Source organism: Arthrobotrys flagrans (genome assembly GCF_004000055.1).
Source record: "Arthrobotrys flagrans strain CBS H-5679 chromosome Unknown unitig_0, whole genome shotgun sequence".
Classification (NCBI taxonomy): domain Eukaryota; kingdom Fungi; phylum Ascomycota; class Orbiliomycetes; order Orbiliales; family Orbiliaceae; genus Arthrobotrys; species Arthrobotrys flagrans.
In genome coordinates, this window is record NW_027137550.1 from 3956793 (window position 1) to 3974208 (window position 17416).

Consider the following 17416-nt stretch of genomic DNA (forward strand, 5'->3'; position numbering starts at 1 on the left):
CCCTGTCTTGTATATGTATCCCTGTGTCTTTTAGCCTTCTAAACTCCGCTCCGCGCCGACGCATGAGGGACGGAGCATAGGTAAGTCAAGGAACGAGCCACATGCGCCTTTCAAGATCCCGTGTCTTTTAGTCAAATTCTTAACTAAAAGGTAATACCCGAATTCAGCCTTTCTTGTGGAGATCTGTTTAGCTATGGGCAAGATGGGGTTTTGTTACTCTATCAAATTACACAATTCAACACAAACTTCGTATACTACGTATGTAAGTCAGCTATTTGGAGAAGGTCAGCTCGAGTATCCTGAATGCGAAAACCCACTGGGTAGACCGGCTCTCGCCTGCTTTGCTCTTGTTTTGGAGGCCCCGCGTCGCCTTAATTTTCATGTTATCCATCCGGCGGTCAAAATAGGTATACGACCCAGACATCCTCGAAACGGCTTATTCCAGACCGCACCTTGTCGCCGACATCAAGGCCAGGGGAAAGCTTCACACGCCTCTGTAAACCGTACACCTCTCTTCCCGGAAGAGGAAAAAAAAAAGGCCTAACAATAGGTAATCTCTTGCATCACATATACATATGTATACGCAGGCTTTGTCACCGTACGTTATCTTTAATTTTCGTTTTGTGGCTTTATAACTTGCATTTAAAGAACCGCTATCTCTCTCGAACCGGAGGATTTTGTGCAAGAATTATTATTAGTCGAACGTCTTACCTATCAGAATACCTTGAAAACATGACATACTTGCAGTAAATTTAAAGTATGTATGTATGTGTGTTTGGTTTGGTGTTTTGAATGTTGAAGATTAGTTTTTTCAAATGACAAAAGAAAGCTCGGGGACGTGGGGTGGTTCACTGGATAGACGCATTGGGGCAACAAGGTGGTGTCTGCGGCTTGCATGATGCATAATTATGCGGATTCTGCATATAGCAACAGGTATTCTGCGAGAGTTGGTCACACGATATGGTTGATTGGGTTAATGATGGTCCCGAGGGCTGGTGAATGGTGCGCAATTCGCTTCGAGTGATTCTTGGGAAACCGTTGAGCTGCATATTGGAGATTTGAGATCGCCTGAAAGAGCTCGGAGAGCTCACAGCGAGATTTCGCTTTTTGTTTTGGTCTTCAGGGCCCCACGGTTCAGGCTAAACGGGTGTGATCGTGAAGCAAGAGAAGTGTGTTAAAGATGTGACGATATAGGTGAATATCGCATGAAAAGTTGGGTTCCTGAGATGTCGCCTCAGAAGGTCTTTAGCCACTGAAGCCCTGAAACAGTTGAAAAGGGTTGAATCATGACATGCAGTTTTGTCGCCTAATAATTTGTGGGGAAAAGAGGCGAGAATCAGCGTAACCCTCGCGTGGGGATGCTTTCTGAGAGTGTCTGAATTTACGTGATATTTGAGACGCTCCGTTCGTGTGTTCGAATCAGTGCTGCAACCTTATTTCTCGAAACCCCAAAGTCAGCGGGGAAAGGAATGAGACATGGATAATTAGAACTATTGGGTTTTCGCGTGTTCGTGCTCCTTTCGCCAAACAGGCCGTCCACTCACGCGCATCCGGGGAAGTGGGATGTGTGAAATCAATATGTGTAAAACCAGACCAGCTCCTCCAGTCTTCAGTGTCCGCCTTCTTTTTCGCTTCGGGCAGGAATTTCGGGGAATGCAATGGGTATCACGGCACGGCATGGTGCGGGATAATCGTTATGTTTGTGCCGCCGTTCCTACCGTATTCTTAACACGGGAACTCCTCAAAAATCGGTCCTGTTCGGCTTAGCAATTGAAGCTGTGAATGTCGTAAAAAGGGATATTTGATTACGGAGCAGGTGGTTGTTTGGGGTTGCACGTTCCATTTAGAGTTGGCTGGGGAAAGCTTGGGGCAACCTGGAATTGCTGGGCGTGGGGGTTCTTTTGCGTCCACCTTTATGAGGTAGCGAACGTGAAGCCCTTCGGCAACGGAGCGAGAGGAGGTATCGTAACGTCCGCGATGGTTGATTTCACCTTGAAACGGATAAAGGAATGTCGCCCTACATCTCACAACCTTGCTTCGATGCCGACTATCGATCGTTGTATGAGGTTGAGAATTTCTGCTTTGGGTAATTTCTAGATATAGATTGTGATCAAGATAGCTAGTCTAAGATGACTAGATTGAGACTGGCTGCTCTGGGTTAAGACTTCATTCACAAATGGAATGTCTTGGTAAGCTTCGATACTAGGTACAACGAAGCTTAGATGGATATTGCGGCTAAATAGTCAAGCTTCTATCGAAGATCTAGAATGCCATCAAATAGATTTTTAATATCCGAGTTTATGGCGTACGGAGATCTTATATCCGGCTGAAACCTGATTCAAAGACTTTTATTGGCGTTACGACTCATGCTTCAGCTTCGTCGGAGAAATATGTTTATCAGACTTAGCGTCAGGCTGTAAAAAAAACAGATTCTTTTTAGTGCCGGTGTCTACGTTGATATGTTTCATCGAGCTTCATATTATTATCTCGCGAGAAAAAAAGGTGTGGCCTATTATGATAACGTCTAACGGAGCTCCCATGAACGAATTTTCACGGCACATGGAGCTAAACATGCGATTGCGAAATGCTTTAACTTGCACTGGACCAATTGAAAAAATTAGCAATCAGTTGCCTCTTCGCGAAGAAGATGGATGCGTGGGGCAACAGCTGCATTGACATGGATTCCGTGCAGATGACATGGACGAGGATGTTGACAACCATCTGCAAGTCTTGTGAAAGGCGTCTACAAAATGGAGGTCGCCGGCGGGGTCGAGCCCACAAAGAAGCAGATAATCCTGGAAAGAACCCGTTGAAAGAAGAGGAAGGGAAACAACCGTGCAGATGGTTGTCCTACTTGCATGGCGCTAGAAGATCGTTTGCTGGGATGATGCATTCTGGTGTGTCTCGCTGAAGGAGGCCGGCTGTCAAAAACGACATTGTCGAAGCGCAAGAGGAGCACCAAGCCAGGCAAGCTTCGTCCCGGGGCTGCGAGATCGGTTCCTGCGTGATTGCTTCTTCCTGTGCTGTCTTGAGGTTCCAGCGAATGGTGTTTTGGCATTGTGGAAGCACAAGGCCATTGTATGGCGAGGCCTTTCGCCGTCGGCTTTTGTCCTAAAGCCCAATTTCTCAACACCAACCTCAAGCTCCACACCAAAACTCATATCAATATATTGTTATTGGCCCGGGCACCGGCTTTGATGGCTGGGAGCAAGCGCAAGCGATTTCAGGAGTTCTCCACCAAAGAAAGTGCCAGGAGAAGCCAACGTGCATATGAGTTCGAGGGTTCGTCCCACCGTCAAACTCCAGCTTCTACATAAAGTCTCCTGATTCTCCAGCGGATTTGCCTGGAAGGCACCCTCTCAAATTTAAGTATTTTCTTCAATTTTGGAAGTCAAATTATATTCTTGCAACCTCTCAAACAAAATACGACTTGGAGCTTCAAAGGTAAATTGCGGAAAGTGTGCGAAGGGTCAAAAGTGCTATTAATTATTATTATTGAAGGCTGTGGAATTTCCGGATTGTCGACTTCTTATTGCAGGACATCCTGCATCCTGCCTGCCACAGACAGATATATAATCCACGATCCTTACGTGCGCGGAGACCGAATCAGTCGACTATTGTCAGCAGACCTACACCAAAGAAGGCAACAATCAAGCCTTTCTGACGAAAGGTCATAATCGCGAATAGGCTCTTCATAGCATCGAGTAACCGATTCGACAGTTCTGCCTGCTAACATTCCTCAACCAAAAATTGAAGAACATCAGGCTGTGGGGTTATTATAGTCTGATATAACACAGAAAGTCCGTATTTTGCCAAAGTGAACATAACATTGATTTGTGCCGTAATTGGTGCTATTGGTGATTTGACTTTGCTTTGTGCGGAATATCGTGTCGTCGCATCCAAATTCCGTTCGACGTCTTGAATAGAGAGTGTCTTAAAGGGTAGGGTGATACTGTCTTTCCTTGTCTTCAATTACCATATCATATACCATATCCTATGTACCGGTCCCCCACGCGCACGTCGTGAACATTCAAATTCGTCTACCATCACCGTATTCTGCATTTCCCACATTTCTCGCCCGTTTCACCGCGCTCCATTATATCGCCATAAGCCTCCATTCCCGCCCACCCGCTTCGTTGCTAGTTGCAGTTTATATATCCTGAATTCATCAGTGTCGAACGCCTTGGCGGATAAAATGGCGAAGAGAGAGAAGTCTTCAAATCGTCGCGGCATCGGACTAATAGCGAGACGAGTGTCGTGAAATTTCCAGATGAGCCTCTCAAACGCCATGCTGGAAGGTTACAGGAAAACAGCCGCGCGATGGATGTTTAGGCGAAATTGCGGATGATGTTCCAAACTCAGGACAGAAAGGGACCCTGAAAGCCTGAAAGGAGAGAGGTGGCAGATGGCAAACCTTGGAGGTGTCAACGGTGCCAAATATAACGCAGCTGTACGTCATGGCCGCCAGTGATGGATGCTGCATTTCCAAGCGGGCATCTGAACGGCCGACAATCATGTCAGCAAGTTACAATCACAGGCCGGGACAAACGCTTTCCCATGTCCATGGTTTAGATCAGGTCCAATCGGTATCTTCATTTTTAAGAAAAGGACCGAGCATTCCATAGATCCACCCAGTAGCATGGGATTCTGCTGCGGCATGAGCCTGCTCGTGCTGTTTTCAGGGCGGTTTTTACTTCCATGACGTTGGGCCTCGCAGTCGGTTTGCGTCTGTCAGACAGTGATAAAACCTCAAAGCCCTGGTCTAGATTATTGTTATATCTTTCTCGCATCTGCACGATATTTTAATAAAGCGGATTTGCTGACTCTCTGTGGGGTATTCGTTTAGTCTTTATCAAATTCGCCTCTCCAAATACTAGCTGTACTGTCGGAATACTCAAGTTTCTGAGTAACATCTGTTAAGCTTAAAAATACATATACCTGTTGGATCCGTACGAAGGACCGGACCCTCCGGACCCTGATTCAAGATCAAGAGAGACAGGTTCTAATATAAGAGCCACACACGTCAACGTCAACGACAACCACCGACCCGGCGTATCCGGATACAACGGTGGTAAAAGACACAGGCAGTGTCAAATCCGGCCAGCAGACCACGGAGCCTTTTTTACCTTTCCACATTTCGCTAGCTAGGGCGACTTTGGGGGGTAGGAAAAAAGGTGCAGTGGCTTTCGGCGTTTGTGCGCGCCCTGCTATCACGGAGTAAGTCCACACCCGTATTCCTTGTTTCTTCTTCGATCTGTAAAACGAAAGGGTCCTCTGAGGGCGCCTGACACCACCCTGTTAGAGCACCCCCATCTTTCCCTGCCCCCAGATATTCCCACGAGCTGCCTACATCCGCACGGAACCTGAGCCCGAACTTGGACTTTTGGGGCCTGGAGCTCCGTTCAGGCCAATCATTCAAGTTGGAATTTTCATACGCCGAAGTCCCAAATTGCATACATATCTGAGGTCACCAATCATTGCTGTCCCCATTAGTTACTTTCTTTTCTTTTTCTGTTTGGAAAACCTTCAGTCACACCTCTCAACTCTTAAATATCAATCTTACCCCTTCCTCTCACGAAGCTTGCGACTCTGTATTAATGTATTAACAACATCTCAAGTTCATAGAAATTCAAATTCACGTTCGATTTCAGCTATTCATCCTCGATATTGCATTGTTCGACATCTCAACCTTGCGTTGTATCCCCTGTCAACCGACCACACATCAACAACAACACCGACAACACATTTATTTTGGACTTTGGCCAATCTGCTCGGATCTTAACCCTCTCAATTCTGATCACCCAAGCCCGACGTCTAAAGATAGATAGTGTTCGCACCATCTTCAATTTATATATCCCCCAGATCTACAAGTTCGCGTCTATCACTAGATAACAAAGATCACCTTACGCCATGTCTCTACTCTTCGTACCCAGGCCGCGGCCTGACCAGTTCGAAAGCTCACCATGCCACTACGAGCCTCAGGACGACCTAGAATATGTGCCGTTAACATCTGATGCTCTAAAGCAGTTGGCTGCATCGCTGCCACAGCCGATTTCTACAGTACGGTACTCTAATCGGGAGAACAATTACCTATTCTCTGACCGGGAATCTGTGTATTGTCCTTCGCTTTGCTCATCACCAGCCTCTGCAACATCATCGACTAGAGTCTCCATGATACACACCCCAGAAGAAGGCACAGAGGAAATTGTGTTCGACGTTGCACCTATCTCAGTACCACCAGAGAATATGGCCCCATCTCGGCATCATGCCGTTGGGAAGCCGATCGAAAAAGGCGCAATAAACTTCGATGCCATGTTTGATATCGGCGGCGAGGCTACCTTCAGAAGAAATTCCACTGTCGACTTTATGCCAGAGTTCGATCAGATCGATGACAACTATGTTCCTGATGAAAGGACAAGAGCCAGATTGGAAGAGGAACGAGAGTTGGAGAAGGCCAGACTACTTTGGGAGAAGGAACTCGAAGACGATCATCCAGTCACCCAGGCACGAAAGCCGATCATGCCAACTTCACTGTGGACACCTCAGCCACGCCATATCATGACACCGAACTTCGTTCCTTCTCCTAGAGTCACTACTTTCGAAATACCCGTTTCCAAGCCTGACATCGAGCCTTCAGAAACCTCTGAATTTTTCCCTAGAACCCAGACATCATTCGGGTCGCTCGATACAAACGTCTCATCGACGACCGATCTCACAATCCCGTCCATCGGAGAGGACGACTACACAGAAGTCGACACCGAATTCGTCGACACCATCTTCTCTTACCTATCTCTCAACCATAATTCCATGGCTCGCAAGTTCGACGCTGAGCTAGCCATCGGATCAGGCTTCCCCATCGACAAGGTGAAGGAAGACCGAAAATGTGCTTTGAAGGCCTACATCGAACGATACGTTTTCCACAATCCTGAAGTATCAATCCTATGTTAAATATATGCACCTTTTCTCTTATCGGCAGTCCTTTCTTACACGCCTAGAAGAGGACGGCTGGTCCCTCATCATTCTCCTTTCATTGCACATATCGTTTTGAACCGACGAACATCGACACCTAAAAATGTTTAATTGGGAGGATATTCGGAATTTCAACATGAAAGTATTTGCACTCATTTTTCAGCATAAAACTATTCATTTTTCCAGGCCGCCACATCAGTCTGCCAGTTTGATTTTCACTTTATTAACGGGGGTCTTTGTCTTTTCCACGGCGTTTTACTTTCCGGCGGCATCTGCTATTTTCACTGTTCGGATTTCCCTCACTCGACACTCCCAATACTTCTTGACACATACTTTACGAAGTCCTTTTCTTCTCGGGTCTACTTTCTCTTTTATATACTTCTCAACCGTTCTACATCTTTTAATTGACGGAGGGCTCAATTTTTTCAGGCTTCTCCACAGCAGACGAAGCGAGTTTCACAGTTGGTTGGTCTTTGAAAGACTTGAAAGTTTCTATACACCGTCTGGTAGAGCTTTGGTCTTTTGATGCGGGTGTTTTTTTTTGTTTTTTTTTTTTCCTTTACAAAGCGGCCTAATTTTTGCAGAACATGGCCTTTGAAGCATAGTTCGATTTTATTTTCGAGTTTTTGTTTTTGAACTGTTGGTTGAGCAAGATACCAGTGTACTTTACGGTCCTCAAAGCGTTTCTTGTTTAGAATAGCGATCAGAAAGCGGGCTAGCGGGCATAACCTTTATGGGATGGATTAGACAGAATGAAATGAAATGAAATGCAAGGAATCTCGAGGACGATTTCGAGAGACAAGTTTACAAATCTACAAATTCCCATGATCTCAAAGCTTCAGTGAATCAGTCCAGGAAACCTAGGGATTTGAACCTCCCACTTCGTGAGAAACTCATTACATAATTTGTTAATCCTTTCCAAGCCAACCCTCATGCTCACGAGCTCGTCCGATTTAGCTTTCCGACTCGGACTCTTTGTTTCAGTACTAGTTTGAAGTAGATTGATAGACGACATCTATTCTATTCTATTTCAGTCGAGTCGAGTCGAGTTCAGATGAAAGACAAAAGAGCTAGGAACACAACGCCAGCCAACGGGTACGTTCCAACAAATATGCTAGTTATTTCTAAATCGAATCCTTGTTGCAGTTTATCTCCCCCGGTTCCCACGGTGCATGATGCGGAAATGCATGAATATTGACCTATGACCTTTCATTCTTTGAATTCTAGTTGCATTTTCATTGCGCAAGGCGGGTCGGGCTTCATGGGTTTCGAAGGAAAGAGGGGTAACGTACATAAGCCCACTACGCATTATACGCATAAAAAGTTCGTTGGGCTCGAGCTCGCGAGCTAAGATGCTTCGGAGGGGTAAAGGTTATACGTCAGGTGAAGTGTTCGTTAACAGATTTGGCATGGTAGATGCAGTATCATAAATTATAATACATGTTGTTGCATACATTTACGAGGGTTATGCTGAGAGATATAATATCATGTACGCAACGTTAAATCAGATTCTGCGAATATCTAACTTTTTTTTACTAGTAGTTTCTCTGCATTCCGGATGCAATGTAGAGTGCAAGTAAGTAAGTATGATGCTGATGATGCTGGCTGCTGGCCCTTTTGCCTGCCAGCGAAGAGGGTGAAAAAATTTTTTGGTTTAGTAACATGAGCTTCCGGATTTGTTGAGATGTGGGATGAAATGTTCATCCGCTATTCCGGTTTCTCGGGATGCTTTTTCTTTACAACTTTTGGCGAAAGAACTCGTGATCGTAATTCGTGGCCCAGTCATACGTAGAAAAAAAAATAATCATCAGCAAGATTATGCATCGGATATGTACCGACAGAAATCCACAAGGCTTTTCCAAGGGATTCGATCTGAATCAATGTTACACACATGGGATGAAAGAATCCCCGGTATTGGTTTGTTATGTTATGTTATATGACGCTGCCCACTATCATGCAATTGTTGTCGGTATGCTTTTTGTTCGTTTGAGGCTCCTAAACTGAGGGATCCGAGGAATGAGGGGAGGGGAGGCCTGATCTAACGGGTGTGACAACGGGTGTTAAGGAGCATGTGGTGCGGTGCAGCGGGGGCGGGCGGTAGTGCCCGGTGGCCGTGCGTGGGGTTTTTGGTTTGGTCTAGGTGGCACTGCTCTGTTCGGTTGGGATGAACTGAACGGATTGTTGGCCGGAGACCGGGTTAATGTCATTCCACTTTGTAGGGAGCGTGACTAAAGGCGACGAAACTTCGAACGCGGCGGGTACTTTTTTAGGTAGTCGAGTTTGGGGGATTGTGTGAATTGTGAATTGTGAATTGCTACTTGTTACTGTTACTTTGGTGACTTCTTTGTCGTGACTCTTAGGAAGCAATTGTCACGATGTAATGAGGATTTCCGCCTGTGATCGATTTGGACCCGCTATTGCGTTGGTCGACTTCTGTCCGATGGAGGATGAATGTCCGGTGGATTATGGTCGTGCAAATGCTAATCATGTGCCAAAGTTGTGGAGATATCTTCAGGCAAACTTGATCGTAGTTTCTAAAAGCCTTATTTCAAAACTGGGGGCCTTGCGGTTTCTTGGTTATTGAATTGTCTTTGCCTTGCCGTTTGCTATATTTATCTAAAGAATGATGTTCGGGTGTATACCGAGCGCGAGCGCTTGTGATAATGTGGGCCCAACTGAGGCGGCTGCGCTTGTGGTTTATGATACCTGCCTCCGTAGAGGCGATGCCAGACGGCCGAATTGCAATATTGTAGATGCACTTTTGTTATAAAAATTTAAAAGTAATTTAAGTTGTATCTGCGATTGGATAATGTAGGTACAAATCAAGTCCGCCGATGCTTGAAAGTATTAGGTGGATAGATAGTAGCCTGGGGTCCGTCAGATAATAGTTCGTACGTAGTCTCGCGAGGCTTCAAGATACTTTCATTATATCGCTCCACCATGATGTTTTACTTCGAAAGGGTCCAGCCAGTATATACCAGGATTTATACCTAATATCGTCGATCACGATATCGCTTACGAAGGTTTAGACGGAGCCGATTCTCCCCTTTTATCAAAGATCCTCCCGAAAACTTAATTAAACGTTTGAGTTTCGAGACTTAGCTTTGAATCACTACAAAAATTGTTGGGAAGGATTCCACGAGTGGCTCGGTGCCTGAACCATGTCAATCTTTAGGGTTGATCTCTGAAGAGGGTGTGAAGAAAGAAAGAAAAGGTTGAAATCCCGATGTTGGGCTTTCCACGATGTATGGATGGATGAGGTCATTCGGCCTCGGAAGTATGAATTCATGATAAAGTGATCGATTGGTGGTATCGTGAATTCAGTGAAGTGAGAGGATATCAATTATGAAGTGGGGGTATGGTGTGATTACGGAGATATTCCGATGAAATGAATCTAAGACCTCTGATTTTGCTATACTTGTAATTAATCGTTGATTGCGTTCGTGGAAAAGATGGGGAATTTATAGGTGATAGATATCGCATTGATGCTGGTGCAATGTGGTCTCATGGCACGTAGCCGTTAAGCCTGGCCCTAATGACCCTGATATATCGGTGGTGGGAATATGGACATCAGATTTTCATGGCACACGCTAAGCCTCCAAGCCCAATCTATGATATTGACACATATCCAAGGAATATTTATACAGATATACAACCTGGGAACGATACTATATACAATCGCGGCCACTTCGTGGAGTCTGGTTCGGGAGGCCAATACAACCCAACCAGCTCGATCGAAAATAAGACATAGCGACGTCGAGCCAGCCTATCCGTATCATCTATTCTCCTTCCTCATCTTCTTCAGCGCCCACCCTCACCCCCTCCTCTCCGATCCAAAACCAAAACCACCCACCATTCTTCTTCCTCCCCTCACCCTTCCTCACACCAGCCCCTTCAACCCAAGCACTAACTCCCGCCTTCCTAACCACTTCGATCCTCATATCCCTCTCTTTGTAAGCCTCTGAAAGCCCTATATCCGCATGAAACGGTGCCACCACATCTTTCGACAGAATAATCCTTGCACTTAAAAAAGTTGGCGAGTAAGTATAACACGTCGGTAAATGTCTCGGATACACTGGTGTATTATTATGAGAGGTTGAATGTGCAGGATTTGAGGAGTTAGTTTGGATTATGGTGTTTGTGATTATTATGTTATTGTTGAAACGGGTTGTTATGGCGAGGAGGCGGGATATTATTAGGTCGTAGCGGGCTTGTAGGGATAACTTTGATTCAGGATCTTCTAGTGTTTGAAAAAGCGATTTTCGGTTGTCTTTATCCTGTGAAGTTGCTTGGGAAGGTGGACCTGAGAAGATCATTGGGGAGGTAGTTGTGGACGCTGAGGAGGCTCTTTCGAGCCAATAGAAGGCAGATATACCGTCTATTATTAGAGACGATAGGGCAAGATCGTGGGAAGAGTTTGAAGGGGAGGAGAGAAGGTATTCTGGGATTGAAGAGAGGACTTCTAGGAAATGGGAGGGGGATGTTGCCGTGTATACGTGTAAACGAGAGAGGGAGTAGACCGTCAACTCGGTGGTATCAGATAGGGTTATGGAAGTCAGCAATGCTAGATATTCCTTGATTTCCTCATCTTTAGCTTGTGATGATGGAGCAGGAATATCTTCAGACATAGGATCCTTGGGAGCCTCGGTCTGTTTGGACTCGCAGAATTGAATTGCAAGCGAGATGCGTGATTTGATATATGATTCGATGACTTCTGACAAGCGAACGATATCAAAGCGAGAATCACAGTCGATGAAGACGACTGCACCCTCTTTACCTCCAAGGTTTATCCCGTTCCACGAGGAAGGTAGTAATGCCATGCACGTTATATAATACAATAAATGAGTCTTGCCTGCACCACAGCCATCGGATGATATTTCGATAATTGTTGGCTTATCACGAGGCAGTGGTACATCATCTGAAGGGATATCAAAGGATCTAGCGGGGTGCTGGGAATGTGCCTGTGCGATGGATTGGTTGTGGATATGGTCCTGTAAATGTGGACGAAGGAGGGCATCGATTTGGGGGATATTGAGGGGACCGTCAGATGTGTTGTGGTGTTGGGCAGTGAGCTGGATGTCGCTGAGAAGCTAAGCAGTCGCGGTCATTGTTAGCCTGACTCGAGGATCTGGAAAACATCAGACGCTCTCTCTTTGTTCTTCATTCTCGAACAGCTCGAACGACGATGGTGATGATAGTGATGGTGGGTGGATAGGAAATCTATATCTTACACTCGAAAGAGTTTCCTCACTCTTGCCAACTTCCATCAGCAGTCGCTTCCCAAGTCCATCACCACCACTAGTACCGGTTTTCATCCCTCCACCGCCGGCCGCCATAATGTCGTTCCCGCTCGACAAGTTCCCGGCATCAGAGCTGCCTGCCCGACTTGCAGCTCACACGACCACGACGATCACCTCGAGTCCTTATACTACCAAATCAACCAAGGTAACGAATTCTCCGATTACAATGGACAAGTTGGAGAAGGAATGCGTGCTGGAGAAGATGATGCAGTATGATTGTCAGGTCGTGAGAATGTTGAGCGGGACAGGACTGGATCTGGGTGATGCCGGTGTCAACTGTTGGGAGATTGAGAGACGGTTTTGGAGGTAACCCAACAAATAAACACTCTCTGAGTATTATTATGACGGAAAGAATGTGAGAATGAAGTCCTGACTGGGAGTTTAGATGTCAAGACGGCCTGACGGTCGAGGGAACGGCGATGCAGCGGGCCTGGGCGGATGGTGGGGAGTCTAGAAGGCGGTCGATGGAGCTGGTCAAGCAGCGCCACGAAATGCAGCGACAGAAGGCAGCAGAAAGAGAGCGGCGACGGATGGAAAAGGAAATGCGAGAGATCTTTGGATCGGGCGACAAGTTCTGGTAGCTTCGGATATCACATGTCGGTGTAGATGTACATATTGAAGTTGTAGATACCTTGGTAATTAGATCGTGATACCCTGTACTCGGTACAGCCCAGCGGTTGGTAATTTTCTGCATGCAGGTAGGAATTAGGTATATTGCATTGGCGCCGGTTCAAAAGACGAACGGACGAATGAATCCTGGCCTGGTATGGCCTGGCCGCTGCTGCTGCGGAAATGGCTATGGCTGCCGCTGTCATGTCATTTTTCCATTCGACCTCAACTCTTCTCCTGATTCCTTGCCACATACATCAATCTTACATCTTGATATCTTCATTAACAACATCCCAGCTTCGTCATAGTCTCGCACGTCGACCGGTTTGTCGTCTGTGATATCTAACTTGTTAATGTAAGCCAATATAGGCGCTTGAGATCTCCACTTTAGGATCCTTCAGCCGAAACTAAAAACCCCCCAAAACCTACTCGGATTCGATTCCAGTTAGGCGACCCTGACTGTCGGAATGGCAGGTCTCGTTGAGAATGTCGACCGCGAGGGGAGGTTGTCGCGCGAACAGCAGCATCTGCAAGCCCTTCAATGTCCTCAATCCAACGATCTTTCTCGGTCGCAGTATGTCTCGCGAGCAGGGAGTGTAGATGCAGAGAATACGAGCAATACAGATCGTAAGCAGTCATGTTTCTTTACCCCTCATATCATACGAAAGACTTTTCTGCTGGAGACGAGTTGTCTGGTGGGTCGGGGCGACATGGTTTTTTCATTTGAAATGAAGTTTCTAATGTAATATAATTTCTAAATTAGCCAGCTTAAGGAACTCCCAGACAAGTTCCGAGTCAGTTGCAGATGAAGACGACGATGCAAGTTCCCAGGAGCAGCAAATATCCTTCCATAGATCCAAGGTTGCCGACGGGTTATCGCATGGAGAGTGGGACAAGGCGGAGAGCCATTTGGAGATTTTGCTCAAGGACTTGAATATCGACGACAGCCCCGATATGCAGATTCTACAGGCTATGACATACAACTCCAAGGCACGATGGCAGGAAGCTCACGATCTCCTCAAGGATTTCAAGCACCAGTCGACTTCGGAACCGGAACTGTCGGCCAGGGCATACTATGCGAAAGCGGTGGCATTATACAAACTCAGAGACTACGAGGCATCTCACACAAATTCTCGAAGAGGCCTCGCCGTCGTTGAGAAATTCCTCACAGGGACCACCCGGCAAAAGTATAGATCGGAATTCGGTGATCTTGCTGCTCGCACTCTCGAGGACCTGGGGAACACGTCACAATCCGCCAAAGCCCAGTATTACAAGTCCCTAATCCATGGGTCTCATACTGAAGACCCTATCCTGCTGGTCACGACGGTCTCACAGTCCTCAACCCCCCCGACGCTCGAGGAATCTGAAGCCTCCGAAGCCAAACTCATAGCTGACATGCAAAAATACCGCCTCTCATTTGGTCATGACAGGAAGGTCCTCGTTGGTCGACAGAAGGACATTTTCTCCGCCCTAAAAGCCGCCCTGGATTCCGATAACCTTCCTTTAATGACTCTCATCTGCTCTAATGAATGGTGTGCGACCCAGTGCCTCCGTGAGTCACCGATATACTTTGACCTCGACCCACCAATGCCCCAATACGCCTGGCGGGCAACAACACTCCTCCACGTCGTCGCGGGAAGCCACTCAAAGTACTCTGCACCAATGGCCCAATTACTTCTCGACAAAGGTGCAAACCCGCAGACAACGTTATTCGAGGGTATCACTCCACTACACATCTGTGCCCGCCAAACCAACGCCGAAGTTGCATCGGTTCTCATAAAGAATGGAGCAAATATCGAAGTTCGTAGTATAACCGGGAAACCTCCAATTCACTTTGCGGCATGGAAGGCATCATGGAACGCTGATGTCAGGATTTTGAATATGTTGATATCGGCTGGTGCGAATATCAATGCGAAGAACTCAGGAGGTTATACAGCACTGCATTGGTGTATGTTTGACGGGAGGAGCAGTGCCCCGATTGAAGTTCTGCTCAAAAGGCCTGAGATCGATAAGTATGTCAGAGCAGGAAATCATAAAACGCCGTGGGATATCTTTTGGGAGCATGAAGAGGAGTTTATGGAAAAGGGGGAGGAAAAGAGGGTCCAGATTCTCTATACCTTGAAGAGGTATGGGATTACAAGATGATTGCATTAACATACGATAGTGAGTGTATACAGCAGGGCACGGTAGGGTAGAGCGGGGTGAGCGGAGTAAGATAGTAAGACACGAGGACGATTTATGATGTTTTTGAGCATGGAAGGCCAGTGTGGTCTATTTGATATGCTCGGATATTTTATTATGTCTATAGCGTGCGTCAAGGAGTTCCTTGGGCTTTTCTTGATATCTGTCCTCTCTCTGCTGTTTTTCCACGAATTCATCAATGTCTTGATATGCTATGGTACATTGCAGTGTATTGCTGCCTTGGTCTCATCTGCCATTGCTATATCGGCGCTCTTAAAAGCCGACTGGGTTTTGCATGCCAGTACAACTTGAGAATGATATTCTACATTTTCCACTGCATCTATCATATCTTTAAGAACATCTCAACGGTCAGCTATTTTTTTGAGTATTTCGATATCTCCGACTTTTTTTCTTCTTAAAATACTTAACCTTTGCCATTTGATCATCAATATTTCATTCTCGTTCCAGCCACATGATAATGTCAATTCCAGCCACATGGGGTGTGTGTAGTGCCACACGGCCATGGTCATGTGGCAAAACATCTTTAGCCGTAGTCACAAGCAAGAAGACTTAGCTTGGTTGTCATGGGCTATTTTCGAAATGGGCGTACCTGACCCGCTGATAGGCTAAAACTCGACCCGGGCTAGTTTCTTGTCGCAAAAGAAGCTACTATGTACATGTACAGTCGACCGAACCCCACCAGCACCACACAAAGCCAAGGACCATGACGGCAATTCCTATGCTTTCTCGATGCATCGTGAAGAATTAACGGTTGTGGCCAATGCGACCTCATTTCCAATCCGTCGTCGAGTATCTTCGTAACTTGCGGCTTTTCTGGGTTTCGACTGTGGCTTTGCGCGAAAATCACGCTATCTGTGAAGGCATCCCTGCTCGTTGTGATCCCCAGACTTTCTTAGCTGGGCGGAGCAGAAAATAGAATCATCCTCTTGGCCAAGGTTTTTGTGGGATTGTTCCTTTCGCCTTCGAAATCCCGCCTGGCGGCGGGCGCAAAAGACAGCTGTCGACAGCACGAAGAGATGCATTGTGCGACTGTCTTTGATTTGATTGATTGAGGGGCGGATATTAATATCTTCACTGACGTTTTCGTGGAGCTCTTAGCCTTCCGGACTGAATTGAATTCGTATGCGGATTCGCATGGTTATATCTGGCGATATTTCTAAATGCAAGGGCGCCTTTTCAAACTCGATTACTGACGGATTCTAATCTACGATATCTTTAACTCAACATTCTGGTTAGTTAATGCATGGTACGAAATAGAGCATACTACCAACATAGCGTCACCAATAACAGCTGCAAGACCCAAGCTTACGCAGGCCCCAGCTTCCTTAGCTTCCTTTCGGCTCTGTTGGGTGTTGCTAGGCGCGAAAAAAGCAGGGCTCCTTCTCGACACAAACAGAGCACAGCCGCATTTTTCCTTTCCAAACATCTCCAATCTCACCGACATCCAACAAGATCTGGGCCGACGAGATCGAGCTAACGTCGCTTGGGTTATTTACGATTTATGTTTACGCCAATATCAGAGATATCAAATTGTTGCTTCTTCAAAATTTACGGCTGTTCTCTCTCGTTCGCTCACTCGTTCTTTTTCCGATGGGATAGCGCTGCGATACTATACATAAGACTTCCCCATCGAGGCTGACAGGATTCCCTTGATACTCCCACTCCACATCAATACTTACATATTCTTGGACTTTTCTTACCCCAACGTCCAGGAGCGGCGCAGAGAAAGGCTCATCAACAGCTGTTAGTCTTCATCTTCCTCCCGAAATCTCTGTAGTGTGACGAGGTAGTTTGATTTCCGTGCGTCATCCTGGTTGTTTGTTCTCGTCGTCAGGTTCCGTGGCCTGCTGGTCTGCTTCTTATTGATTGCTCCATAAAGGATTGGTGGTAGTCAGTCGGTACCTTTTCGAGTTTCAGCCGCCACTGGGGAAGAGATCGAAAGAGGATTTCTTCCTTCCTTTCCTTTTTCTTCTTTCTCCTCCTTCTTCCACCCTCGTCTTTCGCTTTTTAATTGTCTAGAGTATTTTTGGGGACAACCGCTTTTCCTAAGACATAACGATGGAATCCGAGAACGTCGAATCATGAAACTTTTAACTGACGACCTCTTCACGATACTGCATTCTACATTTCACTACGAGCTTACCGATCCACTTTTCTCGAATTCCGATTAATCCGAACCTTTTAACGAAATTGCCGCCTCTTTTTTGGGCTCCCCACTTTCGCTGTGTGCTCTCCGGTTTTTAATTTTGGATATTCAAATTCTTGCCTGCTGTTACATGTTTGCATGCCTTCTGTACGATTCGAAGCCTTACTCCCAAAAAGGATACCACGCCATT

The 17416-nt window shown here is 46.3% G+C and overlaps 4 protein-coding genes across 4 annotated transcripts; 3 read left to right on the forward strand and 1 right to left on the reverse strand.

Moving 5' to 3' along the window:
* Positions 1–5910: 5910 nt before the first annotated feature.
* On the forward strand, positions 5911–6948 carry DFL_004207 (uncharacterized protein; the record flags this gene model as incomplete). The annotated part of the gene is made up of 1 exon (XM_067633262.1): positions 5911–6948. One exon carries the CDS (start codon positions 5911–5913, stop codon positions 6946–6948), a length of 1038 nt encoding a protein of 345 aa, XP_067491448.1.
* A 3800-nt stretch (positions 6949–10748) lies between these two features.
* DFL_004208 (uncharacterized protein) lies at positions 10749–12284 on the reverse strand (the record flags this gene model as incomplete). Its single annotated transcript, XM_067633263.1, has 2 exons — positions 10749–12059; positions 12201–12284. 2 exons carry the CDS (start codon positions 12282–12284, stop codon positions 10749–10751), a joined length of 1395 nt encoding a protein of 464 aa, XP_067491449.1.
* Positions 12285–12306: 22 nt separating this feature from the next.
* DFL_004209 (uncharacterized protein) lies at positions 12307–12850 on the forward strand (the record flags this gene model as incomplete). Its single annotated transcript, XM_067633264.1, has 2 exons — positions 12307–12575; positions 12655–12850. 2 exons carry the CDS (start codon positions 12307–12309, stop codon positions 12848–12850), a joined length of 465 nt encoding a protein of 154 aa, XP_067491450.1.
* A 495-nt stretch (positions 12851–13345) lies between these two features.
* On the forward strand, positions 13346–15023 carry DFL_004210 (uncharacterized protein; the record flags this gene model as incomplete). The annotated part of the gene is made up of 2 exons (XM_067633266.1): positions 13346–13505; positions 13642–15023. 2 exons carry the CDS (start codon positions 13346–13348, stop codon positions 15021–15023), a joined length of 1542 nt encoding a protein of 513 aa, XP_067491451.1.
* Between the last annotated feature and the right edge of the window lie 2393 nt (positions 15024–17416).